The sequence below is a fragment of the Lithobates pipiens genome, unplaced genomic scaffold (assembly GCF_037356315.1).
Source record: "Lithobates pipiens isolate NorthernLeopardFrog02 unplaced genomic scaffold, aLitPip1_a1.2 Scaffold_22, whole genome shotgun sequence".
Lineage (NCBI taxonomy): Eukaryota > Metazoa > Chordata > Amphibia > Anura > Ranidae > Lithobates > Lithobates pipiens.
The window spans coordinates 344,490,783-344,505,828 of record NW_027507784.1 but is presented as its reverse complement, the minus strand read 5'-3'; the positions used below and the strand labels follow the sequence as shown (position 1 = coordinate 344,505,828).

The window sequence follows — 15,046 nt, the reverse complement described above, 5'->3', positions numbered from 1 at the left end:
CATCTTTCAGCCTGACAACGACCCAAATTATACATCCAAATCAACAAGAGAAAGGCTTCACCAGAAGAAGATGAAAGGTTTGGAATGGCCCAGCCAGAGCCCAGACCTGAAACCCATTGAAAATCTGTGGGGTGATCTGAAGAGGGCTGTGCGCAGCAGGAGATGTCCTTGCAATCTGACAGGTTTGGAGTGTTTTTGCAAAGAATAGCGGGCAAATATTCCCGAGTCAAGATGTGCCATGCTGATAGACTCGTACCCAAAAAGACTGAGAGCTGGAATAAAATCAAAAAGGTGCTTCAACGAAGTATAAGTGTAAGGGTGTGCAGACTTACGCAAACCATATTATTTTATTTTTACTTCCCTCCAACTAAAAGTTTGTTGTTCAACTGAGTTGTACAGTTTATGGGTCACATTAAAGGTGGAAAAAGATCTGAAATTATTTATCTTTGTCTCATTTTTTTTTTTTTTATATCACAGAAACCTAAAATTTTACCAACAGGGGTGTGCAGACTTTTTATATCCACTGTATATTCACATAAGCCCCTACCCTCCAGGAGCTTACAATCTAAGGTCCCCCAACTCACACTCATACTGGGGCCAATTTAGAGACACAGAAACATTTCTGTAATCTACAACATAATCACACAATAGACACAAAAGACGCACCTGACCCCTGTTAATCCATTGGCTGGTTTTTTATTGGAATCTTGGATCTACAGGAGAAGAAAAAAAAATCCATAAATGTTACAATGTAACTGTTCAGTACTAAAATACATTACAGCTATGGATTGTATGGAACTAAACAGATCTATAATGTGATAGATATTATCCAAAGACACCAGCATTGTATTGGCTAGTCAATGCAAAAGCATTAAAATAAGGTATTTACAGGCAAAAAATAAAAATAAAAAAAATATATATATATATATATATATATATATATATATATATATATATATATATATATTATTATTATTATATAAATATGTATGAAGGCCAGTATGGTGGCCTGAATTTACAGGAGGAGCCCGGAGGGTATTTAACCACTTAAGGACCGAGCCTCTTTCTGAGATTTGTTGTTTACAAGTTAAAAACAGTTTTTTGTTTGTTTATTTTTTGCTAGAAAATTACTCATAACTAGAGCTGCACAATTAATGGTCAAGAATCGTTATTGCGATCCTGACTAAAGTGTTTCACAATTCTTTCTATGCAAAGAATTCTCTCTGCTCTTCTGAAGCCCTCAAAAGAAAGGAAGAGAAAAACTGGGCAGTCTGCCAAGAATCACAACATTCTTTATCAGTTGAACTTAAGTATAAACATTGTAACAATTTGTCAATGGAATAGACTTTGTGTGTAAGTGAAAACAGTTTAACCACTTAAACACTAAACCTTTTTCTGACATTTGTTGGTTTCAAGTTAAAGGGATTGTAAAGTAATTTTTATTTTATTTTTTTAAATAACAAACATGTTATACTTACCTCCACTGTGCAGCTCGTTTTGCCCAGATTGGCCCCCGAACCTGGTCTTCTGGGGTCCCTCGGCGGCTGTCTCGGCTTCCTCCCGCAGGTACTTTCATGTGAGCTCCCTCGCATGGTGAGAAGCATCTGCGGGCACGCTCCCGTGATACAGCCGGCGGCTATAGCCGCTCGCTGTATCACACGGCCCCGCCCCGGCGCGTTGCGCCATTGGATGTGATTGACAGCAGCGCGAGCCAATGGCTGCGCTGCTTTCAATCCATCCACTCCAGCCAATCAGCGGCCAGGCTGAGCGGCGGAGAGGACGGCAGGGGCGAGCGTGGGACTTTTGAGGGGTCGGGTAAGTAAAATGGGGGGGGGGGGGCTGGGGGCGCCGGCAGCGTGAGATGTTTTTTCACCTTAATGAATAGAATGCATTAGGCTGGGTTCACACTGCTGCGGGGGGGAGATCCGGATGTGATTCGCACCGCACTGCAGTGCAAATCACATCCGATCTCCGTAGCGATGCGAGTTCAGCCATACAGATAGTATGGCTGAATTCGCATCGCTCCCGCAGCAAACTCGCACAGGACCCTTTTTTTGGTCCGCAGCAGAATCGGATCGCATGGGTGTTCACACCATGCGATCCGATTCCTGTGCGAGTGTGCAGATCGCACTGCGATATGCGGACGGATCTGGGGGTGTCATTTAACATTTCATTGACACTCCCAGCCGTTCGCATAGGGCAGTGTGAACTGCCGGCGGGAGGCATGCGATGCGGGAAAACGCCGCGGATTCGCGGCGTTCCCGCATCGCTGTGGTGTGAACCCGGCCTTAAGGTGAAAAAACATTTACCTTTACAACCCCTTTAAAATCATTTTTTTTTTTTTTTTGCTAGAAAATTACTTAGAAACCCCAAACATTATATATATATTTTTTAGCAGACACCCCTAGAGCAGCCTTTCTCAACCTTTTCAACACTAAGGAACCCTTGAAATAGTTCTCCGGTCTCAGGGGAACCCCTTCTAAAAATGAGAAATCTACAACTCATGATACATTAGTGTGATGGTCGGTGGGAAGAATGGTCCTTACACTTGTGGTCATTGGGAAGAATTACCTCCTTACAAATCGCTAAAAAGATCAATGGTGTCAGTGGGAACTTATCTGAGAGGCAGAAATTGCCCAATGCTGAAGGAACCCCTAGCAACTTTTAGAGGAACCCTAGGGGTTCCACAGAACACTGGTTGAGAATCACTGCCCTAGAGAATAAAATGGTGGTTGTTGTAATATTTTATCACACTGTATCTGCGCAGCAGTCTTTCAAATGCATTTTTTTTTTTAAATTACATTAATGAATTAAAAAAAAAAAAAAAAACTAACCAATAAAGTTATCCCTTTTTTTAAGATTTTACACCGCGAGAATCGTGATCTTTTTATTCTAAGGAAAAAAATCGAGATTCTCATTTTGGCCAGAATCGTGCAGCTCTACTTAGAACCCCCAAACATTATACATACACCCTAGAGCAGTGATGGCAAACCTTGGCACTCCAGATGTTTTGGAACTACATTTCCCATGATGCTAATGCACTCTGCAGTATAGTTGAGCATCATGGGAAATGTAGTTCCAAAACATCTGGGGTGCCAAGGTTCGCCATCACTGCCCTAGAGAATAAAATGGCGATCCTTGCAATACTTTCTGTCACACCGTATTTGCGCAGCGGTCTTACAAGCGCACTTTTTTTGAAAAAAGAATACACTTTTTTTAATTAAAAAATAAGACAACAGTAAAGTTAGCCCATTTAAAAAAAAAATAATAATATTGTGAAAGATAATGTTACGCCGAGTAAATTGATACCCAACATGTCACACTTCAAAAATTGCACCCGCTCGTGGAATGGCGATTAAAAAATTTTACAGGTTGCATGTTTTAAATTACAGAGGAGGTCTAGGGCTAGAATTATTGCTCTCACTCTACCAATCGCGTTGATATGTCACACGTGTGGTTTGAACACCGTTTTCATATGTGGGTGCTAGTCACGTGTGTATTCGCTTCTGCATGCAAGCTCGTCGGGACGGGTGCGTTTAAAAAATCTTTTTTTTTTTCTTATTTATTTTACCTTTTTTTTTTTTATATATATATATTTTTACACCATTTAAAAAAAAATGTGTTACTTTTATTCCTATTACAAGGAATGTAAACATTACTTGTAATAGAACAAAAAACATTATATGCTGGCGGCGCTAACTTTTATACTTTTATACTTTACAACTTTATACCCAGACAATGCACCGCTGTGAAAAATATCTCTGTAAAAAATATCACTCTAGAAAAAACCACTGTAAAAAAACAATATATATACACCACTGTGAAAAATCAATAAATATAATACTATATTTATACATGCATGTATCTAAGTAAACCACCCGTGTCTATATTTCATGTGCAACTATTGTCGCTATTTAAACAGAAAATGTTCAACGTTTAGGTTGATATCTGAAAACCAACATATAATATAAATAAATCCTTCTTTCAAATTTTCTGCTGTGAAAAAAAAAAAAAAATGTAATAGAAAAAAGCATAACAGGACCTCTTAAATATGAGATTTTTGTCAAAAAGACCGGTCAGTGGTGGGATTTGTTACCGTGTTTTGGCATGCCAATTCGTGGCCGCTCGCGGTGTCGCCCGTACCATGTGTTCGGTTCCCGCAGTGGAACTTACGAATCATTCCTACACACTTCTCGCGTTCTATTTTCTACACCAAACCTTTTTGTTTTGCCTCGTGCGCGGCATCACGGCATTACGCCACACCTTCCCGATATGTTGCACCCCCCCCCCCCGCCACAGTCCACCGCAAACTCACTCGCATGGCCCACTGTCGCAAGTAAGATTCGTTACCACATTCTTTATGTCCTATCAATTCGCTACCATTCGTTGTCTCCCATATCGTTGGTTAGTTCTCCCTACGGAACCTGTGAATGAAGCGGACGTTGTCCTTATCCCTAAGCCCTTGTACACACGGTTGGAGATTCCGACAACCAAATCCGCCGGATTTAGTCCGTCGGATTATGTCCGAAACTGTTGCATACACACGGTCGGACAAAGTTGTCGGAAAATCCGATCGTTCAGAACGTGATGACGTTATTTCGTTACAACGGGACTACGTTCAGGCTAGTAGCCAATAGCTTTGATGTAGGAATTTGATCTGAGCATGCGTGGCACTTTGTCCGATCGGAATTCTCTACACATGTCCGATCGCAGCATTTTGTCGGAAAATTTTACCAACAAGTTGGAAAACTTGGTCCGTCGGACAGTCCGATGGAAACCACACACAGTCGGAATATCCGACAAAATGGTCCGATCGGACACGTTTCCGTCGGAATCTCCGACCGTGTGTACAAGGGCTTATACCGCTCGCTTAGGGGTACGGTAAGCCGCCAAACAAACCAGGTGTTTCTATCCTTTTCTCGGTAAACCAATTCTCATGCGTTGAAACCCTTGCAGCCAAAACCCTTGCAAGACGCAATATCGTCTCAGCAACCTCTCACTCACTAAAAAATAAAAAATTAAAACCTTTACCACAACGCAATTTCGGCTCAGCAACCTGACACCTGTTGAGGCCCTTGCAACCATGCTAATCGTCTCAACAGCCTGACACCCTTGTTAAGACCCTTGCAAAATGCAACATCGTCTCAGCAACCTCTCACTCGTCATAAATAAATAAATAAAAATAAATACATTTAAAAAAAAAATGTAAACAATTAAAAAAAATAATAAATACATAAAAAAAAAAAACCTTGGTCACAACTCAATCTCGGCCCAGCAACCTGACAATTAAATAAATAAATAAATAAAGACATAAAAATAAATAAATACATTTAAAAAAAAAAAAAAAAAAAACCTTTGTCACCATGCAGTCTTGGCCCAGCAACCTGACACCTGTTGAGGCCCTTGCAACCATGCTAATCGTCTCAACAGCCTGACACCCTTGTTAAGACCCTTGCAAAATGCAACATTATCTCAGCAACCTCTCACTCATCATAAATAAGTAAATAAAAATAAATACATTTAAAAAAAAATGTAAACAATAAAAAAAAAAAAAAATAAAAAAAAATAAATACATTAAAAAAAACCAAAAAAAAAAACCTTGGTCACCACTAAATCTCGGCCCAGCAACCTGACAATTAAAAAATAAAAATAAATAAATACATAAAAAAAAAACCTTTGTCTCCGCGCAGTCTCAGCCCAGCAACCTGACAATTAAAAAAAAAAAAAAAGAAATAATAAAGAAATAATAAATAAATACATAAAAAAAAAAAAAAACCTTTGTCACCACGCAGTCTCGGCCCAGCAACCTGACACCTGTTGAGACCCTTGCAACCACGCAATACCGTCTTGAGCAACCTCCCACTTATCAAGAGCTTCGTGACCACGCAGTCTCGCCCCAGTAACCTGACATTCATTGAGACCCTTGCAGCCAGACAAATTGTCTTAGCAGCCTAACACTCTTGTTGAGACCCTTGCAAATGCAATACCGCCTCACACTCATCGAGACTCTTGCAAACGTAATATTGTCTCTGCAAATCCGACACCCATTGAGACCTTTGCAGTTATGGAATATTGTCTCCGTTAACCTCACACTCATCTAGACCTTTGCGACCACGCAATCTCGTCTCAGCAACCTGACACTCATTTGAGACCCTTGCAACCACGCAATGTCATCTAAAAAAATAAAAAAATAAATAAAAAAAAACCCTTATACTCATTGAGACCCTTGCAATCACGCAATATTGTCTCAGCAGCCTGACACTCAGTGAGACCCTTGCAACCATGCAATATCCTCTCAACAATCTGACTAAGACCATTGCAACCACACAATATTGTCTCACATAACCTCATGCTTATCGAGACCCTTGCGACCACGCAATATCATCTCAGCAAACCAGACTGAGACCCCTACAACCACGCAATGTAGTCGCATAGCACCTCATACTTATCGAGACCCTTGCGACCATGCAATATTGTCTCAGCAAACCAGACTGAGACCCCTGCAACCACGCAATGTCGTTTCAAAAAAACAAACCTTCATACTCGTCGAGACCTCTGCAACCACGCAATATCGTCCCAGCAACCTGACACTCCCCGACACCCTTGCAACCACACAATATCGTCTCCAGTAGTATAAAACACTTTGCGGCACGCACCTACATTCAAACACGAATACAAATTAACTTGCAAACACTCCTCAGTGGCAAACATTCAGCCACACACATACACACGCATCGGCTCCCAGTTGGCCATTCATCTCCTGTGGCACGTGGGCCACTCATCTTTTCTCTGGCTTTCTCCCTGAGGTTAGTTCAGGTTTCCATCCGGCACCAGGTTGGCCTTTACCTCCAGGGTAAAAATAAATAAATACGAGGGGAAGAACATACAGTTCACATCTTCACCAGGGTCAGTCACATGACAGAGTTGAGCCAGTTCATTTCAGGTAAAGTCACACCAGACCCACCGTCAGACGGTTATCCACCACCTCGATGACTTCCTGCTCATTGAACAACCAGGCACACCACCGGCAGATCTAGACAGGTTGAGAATAGTGTTCAGCAATCTCAACGTGCCCATAGCCGAGCCCGTACCAGGACAGTTATCCACAACTTCACCCGGTCACAAGGGTGCACCATGAGGCAGTCACAATCCTTACTAGGGGGGTGCTGAACTTCGCAATGAGGATTATAAGTTCCTCACCAACTGGAACGGCAAGTTAATGTTCATCCCGGCAGTGTCAGCCGAGCCACCACGGGTGGTCACCGATGCCACAGTCTCCATGGGCTTCGAGGCCATTTTCGGCCACCACTGGTTCGCTGAACCTTGGCCCGCAGAAATTCTCTTAAATTTCTGCTTTCGCCCAGTCTTCATTACTCTTTGAACTGTATCCCATTGTGGCAGCTGCCCAGGTCTGGCGCCACACTTGGACAGGACAGACGTTGCTCTTCACCACGGACAATCCAGCCATGGCTGACATCATCAATAAAGGTAGATCCAAGTCACTCCCCATCATGTCCTTCCTGCGCAGGCTCGTGCACCGGTCACTCTGTCACCAGTTTAATATCCTCTGTAGACGTATTCCAGGTAAATACAAAATCGCAAGCTGATGTGCTGTCCTGTTTCAACTTTACTTTGTTCTTCCAGCAGGAGCCTGGAGATGACCCAACAACTACTCCTCTCCCACCCTGGTCGTTGCTGACGACGGACTGAAAGTCGTATGTCGCCAACGCAACCCAGCTCGTTAACCACTCCTTGGCATGCAATATTCTGAAGGCCTATCGCACTGCTTGGAACACCTACTGCAAATTTTTGGCCTCTTGCTCTGGAGCAGCGATAGGCGACGTTAGACAAGTCCTAACCTTTACATCGTATTGCCACAACGCAGCTGGCCCTTTCCCACAATGAACCTTGGCCCTCATACCTAGCCGGCGTCCAGCATTTCCTGTCCTTACAGGACCCCAGTATACCCTCAGTATTCTCAGCCAATGCAGTCAAGTCCCTCCTACGGGGCATAATGAAGCACCAACCCGTAGTCAGTGGCAAGCGCCTACCTATCACGAGTGCCCTCTTCAGAGACATGTCTAAAATCCTTACTCGTTCTCCATTCGGGGCTTTGCCCAGCCTAGTCATCCAAGCGGCCATCTACCAAGCCTTCTACGGTTTCCTACGACCTAGTGAATTTACCGTCAGCGGCTCCAGCAGTCAGACATTGCTCCGACGTCACTTGACTCGCTTCCGAACCATTACACCCTTCATCTCACAGTCTGAAAAAAACACGACAAACCGGCCCCGGGGTTGACATCAACCTGTTTTAGCCCAACACTGGGTGCCCATTGATGGTGCTTGACCGACTACTGTCCCATCTACCCAGCCAATCTGATGGTAGCTCGTTGCTACCCTTTCTAAGCAGCCCCCTGAATGGCAGCCAGTTTATCAAGCATGTCAGGATCCTCCTAAGCAACTTGGGCTTCAACCCCAGTCAGTTGTCTCGACATTTCCTGCCAGATTGGACCAGCCTCAGCTGCCTCCCAGCATGGAGTATAGACATGGGCGCCGTCAATAAATTTGTTTAGTTCTGTTCCGTTACGGTTCGTATTAAAATTAATTCGTACTTCGTATTTCGTATCCGAAATTCCATTTAGTTTCGTACGAAATACGAATTGTCGTTAGGTTCGTTAATTTGTATGAACGACTTTCGTTACGATGAATTTAAAGGCAAAAATAATATGCCTCAATATGACAGTCGATGCTGATGGAACTTTGGTTTTTATCCGAAATACGAAATTCCGTTGAAGAATTTCCTATCCGAAATACGAATTTTCATTAGATGAGAAAGAGAAGCGGATTGTCTGCCATGCACCGCTGGTCCAGTTTGCGCCTGCTCCTCCTGGGGCTGCTTATTATGAGGGGCTCCCACCATCCCTGTGCTATGCTGACTTCCTCCTGGGGCTGCTTATTATGAGGGGCTCCCACCATCCCTGTGCTATGCTGACTTCCTCCTGGGGCTGTACCTCTACTGTGCTCATTATGAGGGGCTCCCACCATCCCTGTGCTGTGCTGACTTCCTCCTGGGGCTGCTTATTATGAGGGGCTCCCACCATTCCTGTGCTGTGCTGACTTCCTCCTGGGGCTGCTTATTATGAGGGGCTCGCACCATCCCTGTGCTGTGCTGATTTCTTCCAGGTGCTGTACCTCTGCTGTGCTCATTATGAGGGGTTTCCACCATTCCTGTGCTGTACTGACATACTGAGCACAGCAGAGATGCAGCCCCAGGAGGAAGTCAGCACAACACAGGGATGGTGGGAGCCCCTCATAATATGCACAGCAGAGGTACAGCCCCAGGAGGAAGTCAGCATAGCACAGGGATGGTGGGAGCCCCTCATAATAAGCAGCCCCAGGAGGAAGTCGGCACAGCACAAGGATGGTGGGAGCCCCTCATAATATGCACAGCAGAGGTACAGCCCCAGGAGGAAGTCAGCATAGCACAGGGATGGTGGGAGCCCCTCATAATAAGCATAATGACTGAGTCGTCGCCGATGCGACGACAACTGATCCGAAATTCATAAACAAAAATTTGTATTGCGTACAGAATTCGGACGCACGGCAATTCGTATTTCGGATCCTCCTGATCGTACGAATTTTGGGAAATTCGTACGAATTTGAGATTCGTACGAAACGAATCGCACATGTCTAATGGAGTACCAGACCATGTAATTAAGAACCTAGTCCAATGGAAGTCCACTTGTTTTGCCACATACATCCCAAATCCTCAGGAAGAAATTGCACAAGCCTTCCATGCCGGCTCAATAACCACAAGAATCAATAAAGAGTTATTCCCCTATTTGAGTCTTTTGCCCCCTCTTCTTGGCACACCGACCAGACCACCAAGGCACACTTCAGGTCTATTTATGTTGTAAGGCTTGTCGCGTGTTTATGTGATCCACACCTCTCTCTGTCATAGGGCCACGACCATAAATAAGAAGGCCAGTATGGTGGCCTGAATTTATGGGAGGAGCCATAAGCAGCCCACTCGCCCATACTCTTTGACGATTCAGTGCCCGATACCCTCCCGCCCTTCCCTTTTTTCAGGGCACTTCTCAGCACATCCTTCTTCATAAACTACTCATTACTTACCATGGTATGCCCCCCTTTTCTTGGCACACCGACCAGACCACCAAGGCACACTTCAGGTCTATTTATGTTGTAAGTCTTGTCACGTGTTTATGTGATCCACACCTCTCTCTGTCATAGGACCAGGACCATAAATATATATATATTCACACACATACACACGCACACGCACACGCACGCGCACGCGCACGCGCACGCGCACGCGCACATACACACACACTACATTACCAAAAGTATTGGGACACCTGGCTTTACACGCACATGAACTTTAATGGCATCCCAGTCTTAGTCCGTAGGGTTCAATATTGAGTTGGCTCCACCCTTTGCAGATATAACAGCTTCAACTCTTCTGGGAAGGCCGTCCACAAGGTTTAGGAGTGTGTCTATGGGAATGTTTGACCATTATGCCAGAGGTGCATTTGTGAGGCCAGGCACTGATGTTGGATGAGAAGGCCTTGCTCCAATTCATCCCAAAGGTGTTCTATGGGGTTGAGGTCAGGACACTGTGCAGGCCAGTCAAGTTCCTTCACCCCAAACTTGCTCATTCATGTCTTTATGGACCTTGCTTTGTGCACTGGTCTGAATCGTTTGGTGGAGGGGGGATTATGGTGGGAGGTTGTTTTTCAGGGGTTGGGCTTGGCCCTCCAGTTCCAGTGAAGGGAACACTTAAGGAATCAGCATACCAAGACATTTTGGACAATTTCATGCTCGCAACTTTGTGGGAACAGTTTGGGGGGCGGCCCCTTCCTGTTCCAACATGACTGCTCACCAGTGCACAAAGCAAGGTCCATAAAGACATGGATCAGCGAGTTTGGGGTGGAGGAACTTGACTGGCCTGCACAGAGTCCTGATTTAGAGCGGAGACCGCGAGCCAGGCCTTCTCGTCCAATAACAGTGCCTGACCTCACAAATGCATTTCTGGAAGAATGATCAAACATTCTCATAGACACCCTCCTAAACCTTGTGGACGGCCTTCCCAGAAGAGTTGAAGCTGCTATAGCTGCAAAGGGCGGAGCCAACTCAATTTTGAACCCTACGGACTAAGACTGGGATGCCAAAAAAAGTTCATGTGCGTGTAAAGGCAGGTGTCCCAATACTTTTGGTAATGTAGTGTGTATTTATATATATATATATATATATATATATATATCACAAATCAAATGTATCCTCCCCTCTTCCCAGACCACCTAACTTGTCGAATAATTCTGTCCAACTTACCGTTCTACAATACAGACTGCCATTCACCGTATCCACCAATAAGGAGTATGTGGCTTCCTCATGAATGTCCTCTGTGCAGGAAATATTCGCTCCGGGAATTTCCACCGTCACCTTCGCAGAGCCAATGAGGTTAACCTTCATGTAATTGGGATCCTGCAGCAGTAAAACACACAGATATCACGAGGTCTGACTGCTTCTGCACCAGAGGAGCTTACACTCTAATGCCCCTTGCTCCCACAAACAGTGTTATTTTGATACATTTATAAAGCCATAGTGCTGGAATTGGGGGGGGGGGGGGGGGTCACTGGGACTGGAAGGCAGAGAAGACCATCAAACCCTTAGAGAGGTGCAAACCCTCCACCACATGATTACACTCCACCCAGAGTGAAAAAGAAAAAAGTATAATCTGGAGTTCCCCTTTAATGTCACTGTTCTGTACGTTGGTTCCCCTCCGCTGTGTCATGTGACTTCTCAGGTGGCGCGTTTCTTACCTGGAAAACTCCGTAGATCAGTGATGGGCGTGTGAACGGAGAATTGTTTGGCACCTGAACGGTGACCTCTTGGTTTGCGAAGTTCAGAACCTGCACAGTGGCCTCTCTGGCCTTTGGAACGAGCGGATTGGCCCCCTGGAATGCCAGAATAAAAAGAATTTAAAACAAAGACATTGAGAAATAAAAGGGTGGGGGGGTGGGGGTGGGTAGCAGTCCCAAGACAAGGTCAGTTAGAGCCCAGGGCGAGCGTGGCAAATTGCTCCCCCCTCCCCCCAAGAGGCATGATTATGTATCAACAAAAATCCCCCCCCTCAAAAAATCAAGCAGCAATCCACCCTAAGCATAAATTCCCCCCTTCCTTTCTGTACAAATCCACTTTGCTCCCCCATCCTCCCCTGCTCAAATCCTCTTTCTCCCCACATATGCCCCTAGCACAAATCCCCCCTCCAAAAAAAAACCTTCTAGCACAAATCCTCTGACCCTAAAATCCCCCCCAGCACAAATCCTCTCCCCCCCCCCCCAATTCCAAATCTCCCCCCCCAAAAAAAAGTTTTGCCCTCCTAGCACAGATGCCCCCCCCCCCGAATCATCCCTACTAGCACAAATTGCACCCCCCCTCCCCAACAAAAAAAAAACTTCTAGCACAAATCATCTAACCCTAAATTTTCCCCCCTGAGCACAAATTCTACCCACCCCCCACTCCACCCCCCCCCCCCCCCAGCACAAACCCCCACCCAAAAAAAAAATTGCCCTCCTACCACAAATACCCTACAATCATCATCACCTACCACAAATACCCTACAATCATCAATCATAGCTACTAGCACAATCCCCCCCCCCCCCAAAAAAAATGTCTGATCTGAGCACAAATTCCCCCTCCCACCACACCATATTACCAAATCCCCCCTCCTAGTACAAATTCTCTTCACCAATCCCCCCCAACACAAATCACCACTGCTTGCACACCTCTGAAAATTTCCTCTCCTAGAGCTATTCTTATCCCCTCTTATCCCCCCCTCCCCCTCCCAATTCCCCCTTCCAAAACAGATTTCCTCTCCCCAGTTTCCCTGTGGTGCCCCCCCCCCCCCCCCCCACACCTCTCATGACATAATACTGCAGTGCCCAGGGCAGCCATCCCTACTGCCCACCCCTTGTGCTGGCCCTAGGGGGGTGAGTGGTCCACCCCTCAATTCACTGTGAAACGCACCAAACCTCCCCCAAGAACAGATATACTAGTGAAGACCTCTAAGAGCGGTGGTCCTGAGAGGATTAAAAAACATTCCAAAAAAAACAAAAAAAATCTTTGTATTTTTATAACTCTGGGGGCAGCGTCTGGCGGGCAGCACCGTCTGTCAAACTCGCCTGTTGACTTAAATGTGGCTGCAACCCAACCAGCGCTCAGTTTTCAGTTGTCACCTGCCTGATGAAGGGGTCCTGCGTGGCCCCCGAAACGTTGCTTCTATTTATTATTTTGATACTATGTGCTTAAAATTTTGGAGATCCCGGTGGCACTTTCTTCTCGCGGTTTGCAGTTGTGGCGCGTTCCCGCAACGTAACATTGCTATTGCGCAATTTGAAAAATAAGCAACTGCATGAAAAACGCATGGCAAACGCACAGAGGGGAAGGGGAGTTGTGGCGGCAGAGTGGGGGCATCAGCGCGTTACAGGTAAGAACCCACCTAAATTGTATTAGTTGTATAAAGAGGAAGCAGATAAGTCCCTTGAGACTTTAACTCACATCAATTTTGACCTCCACAATAGTGGCAACAGCGAAGGCCAGAGCGACCAGCAGCATGCCGACGGCCATCTTTGCCAAAGGTCTATGGAGGGGAGGAATAATTACAGGTAAGTGGGCAGCTTATGGATACACTGAGCAATCACCGCATTGGCCGGAGACAGGAGACCGGACTTTGTTACTCACTTGAAGTTGATCTTGCAAAGCCCGATGAGAGGGTAGATCCCCAGATCAAACACCGGGATAAGAATGAGGATCAGAAGTGGGTTCAGGACCTGGAGAGATAAGATATTTCATTACCGTCACTCTATGGAAGGATCTAAATCTAATAAATGAACTTCCTTCAATAATATAAACTGATCAGCCATACAATTAGGACCACCCACCATCACCATTTGAGGTATGGACTCTACTAGACCTCTGAAGGTACAGTGCCTTGCGAAAGTATTCGGCCCCCTTGAACTTTTCAACCTTTTGCCACATTTCAGGCTTCAAACATAAAGATATAAAATTTTAATTTTTTGTGAAGAATCACCAACAAGTGGGACACAATTGTGAAGTGGAACGAAATCTATTGGATTTTTGAAACTTTTTTAACTAATAAAAAAATGAAAAGTGGGGCGTGCAAAATGATTCGGCCCCCTTGCGTTAATACTTTGTAGAGCCACCTTTTGCTGCGATTACAGCTGCAAGTCACTTGGGGTGTCTCTATCAGTTTTGCACATCGAGAGACTGAAATTCTTGCCCATTCTTCCTTGCAAAACAGCTGGAGCTCAGTGAGGTTGGATGGAGAGCGTTTGTGAACAGCAGTTTTCAGCTCTTTCCACAGATTCTCGATTGGATTCAGGTCTGGACTTTGGCTTGGCCATTCTAACACCTGGATACGTTTATTTGTGAACCATTCCTTTGTAGATTTTGCTGTATGTTTGGGATCATTGTCTTGTTGGAAGATAAATCTCCGTCCCAGTTTCAGGTCTTTTGCAGACTCCAACAGGTTTTCATCCAGAATGGTCCTGTATTTGGCTGCATCCATCTTCCCCTCAATTTTAACCATCTTCCCTGTTACTGCTGAAGAAAAGCAGGCCCAAACCATGATGCTGCCACCACCATGTGTGACAGTGGGGATGGTGTGTTGAGGGTGATGAGCTGTGTTGCTTTTACGCCAAACATATCGTTTTGCATTGTGGGAAAAAAGTGTGATTTTGGTTTCATCTGAGCAGAGCACCTTCTTCCACATGTTTGGTGTGTCTCCCAGGTGGCTTGTGGCAAACTTTAGACGAGACTTTTTATGGATATCTTTGAGAAATGGCTTTCTTCTTGCCACTCTTCCATAAAGGCCAGATTTGTGCCGTGTACGACTGATTGTTGTCCTATGGACAGACTCTCCCACCTCAGCTGTAGTTCTCTGCAGTTCATCCAGAGTGATCATGGGCCTCTTGGCTGCATCTCTGATCAGTCTTCTCCTTGTCTG

The 15,046-nt window shown here is 45.1% G+C and overlaps 1 protein-coding gene across 3 annotated transcripts in view; it reads right to left on the bottom strand.

Moving 5' to 3' along the window:
* Window positions 1-15,046, bottom strand: part of LOC143925107 (solute carrier family 15 member 2-like) — a 113,984-nt gene that overhangs the window by 17,052 nt on the left and 81,886 nt on the right. For all 3 annotated transcript variants that reach the window (XM_077449722.1, XM_077449721.1, XM_077449720.1), the window contains 5 exons: window positions 13,762-13,850; window positions 13,579-13,660; window positions 11,841-11,975; window positions 11,350-11,502; window positions 667-713 (listed from right to left, as the gene is read on the bottom strand). In XM_077449722.1, coding sequence (XP_077305848.1) covers window positions 667-713; window positions 11,350-11,502; window positions 11,841-11,975; window positions 13,579-13,660; window positions 13,762-13,850 — 506 coding nt within the window. The remainder of the gene's footprint in view (window positions 1-666; window positions 714-11,349; window positions 11,503-11,840; window positions 11,976-13,578; window positions 13,661-13,761; window positions 13,851-15,046) is intronic.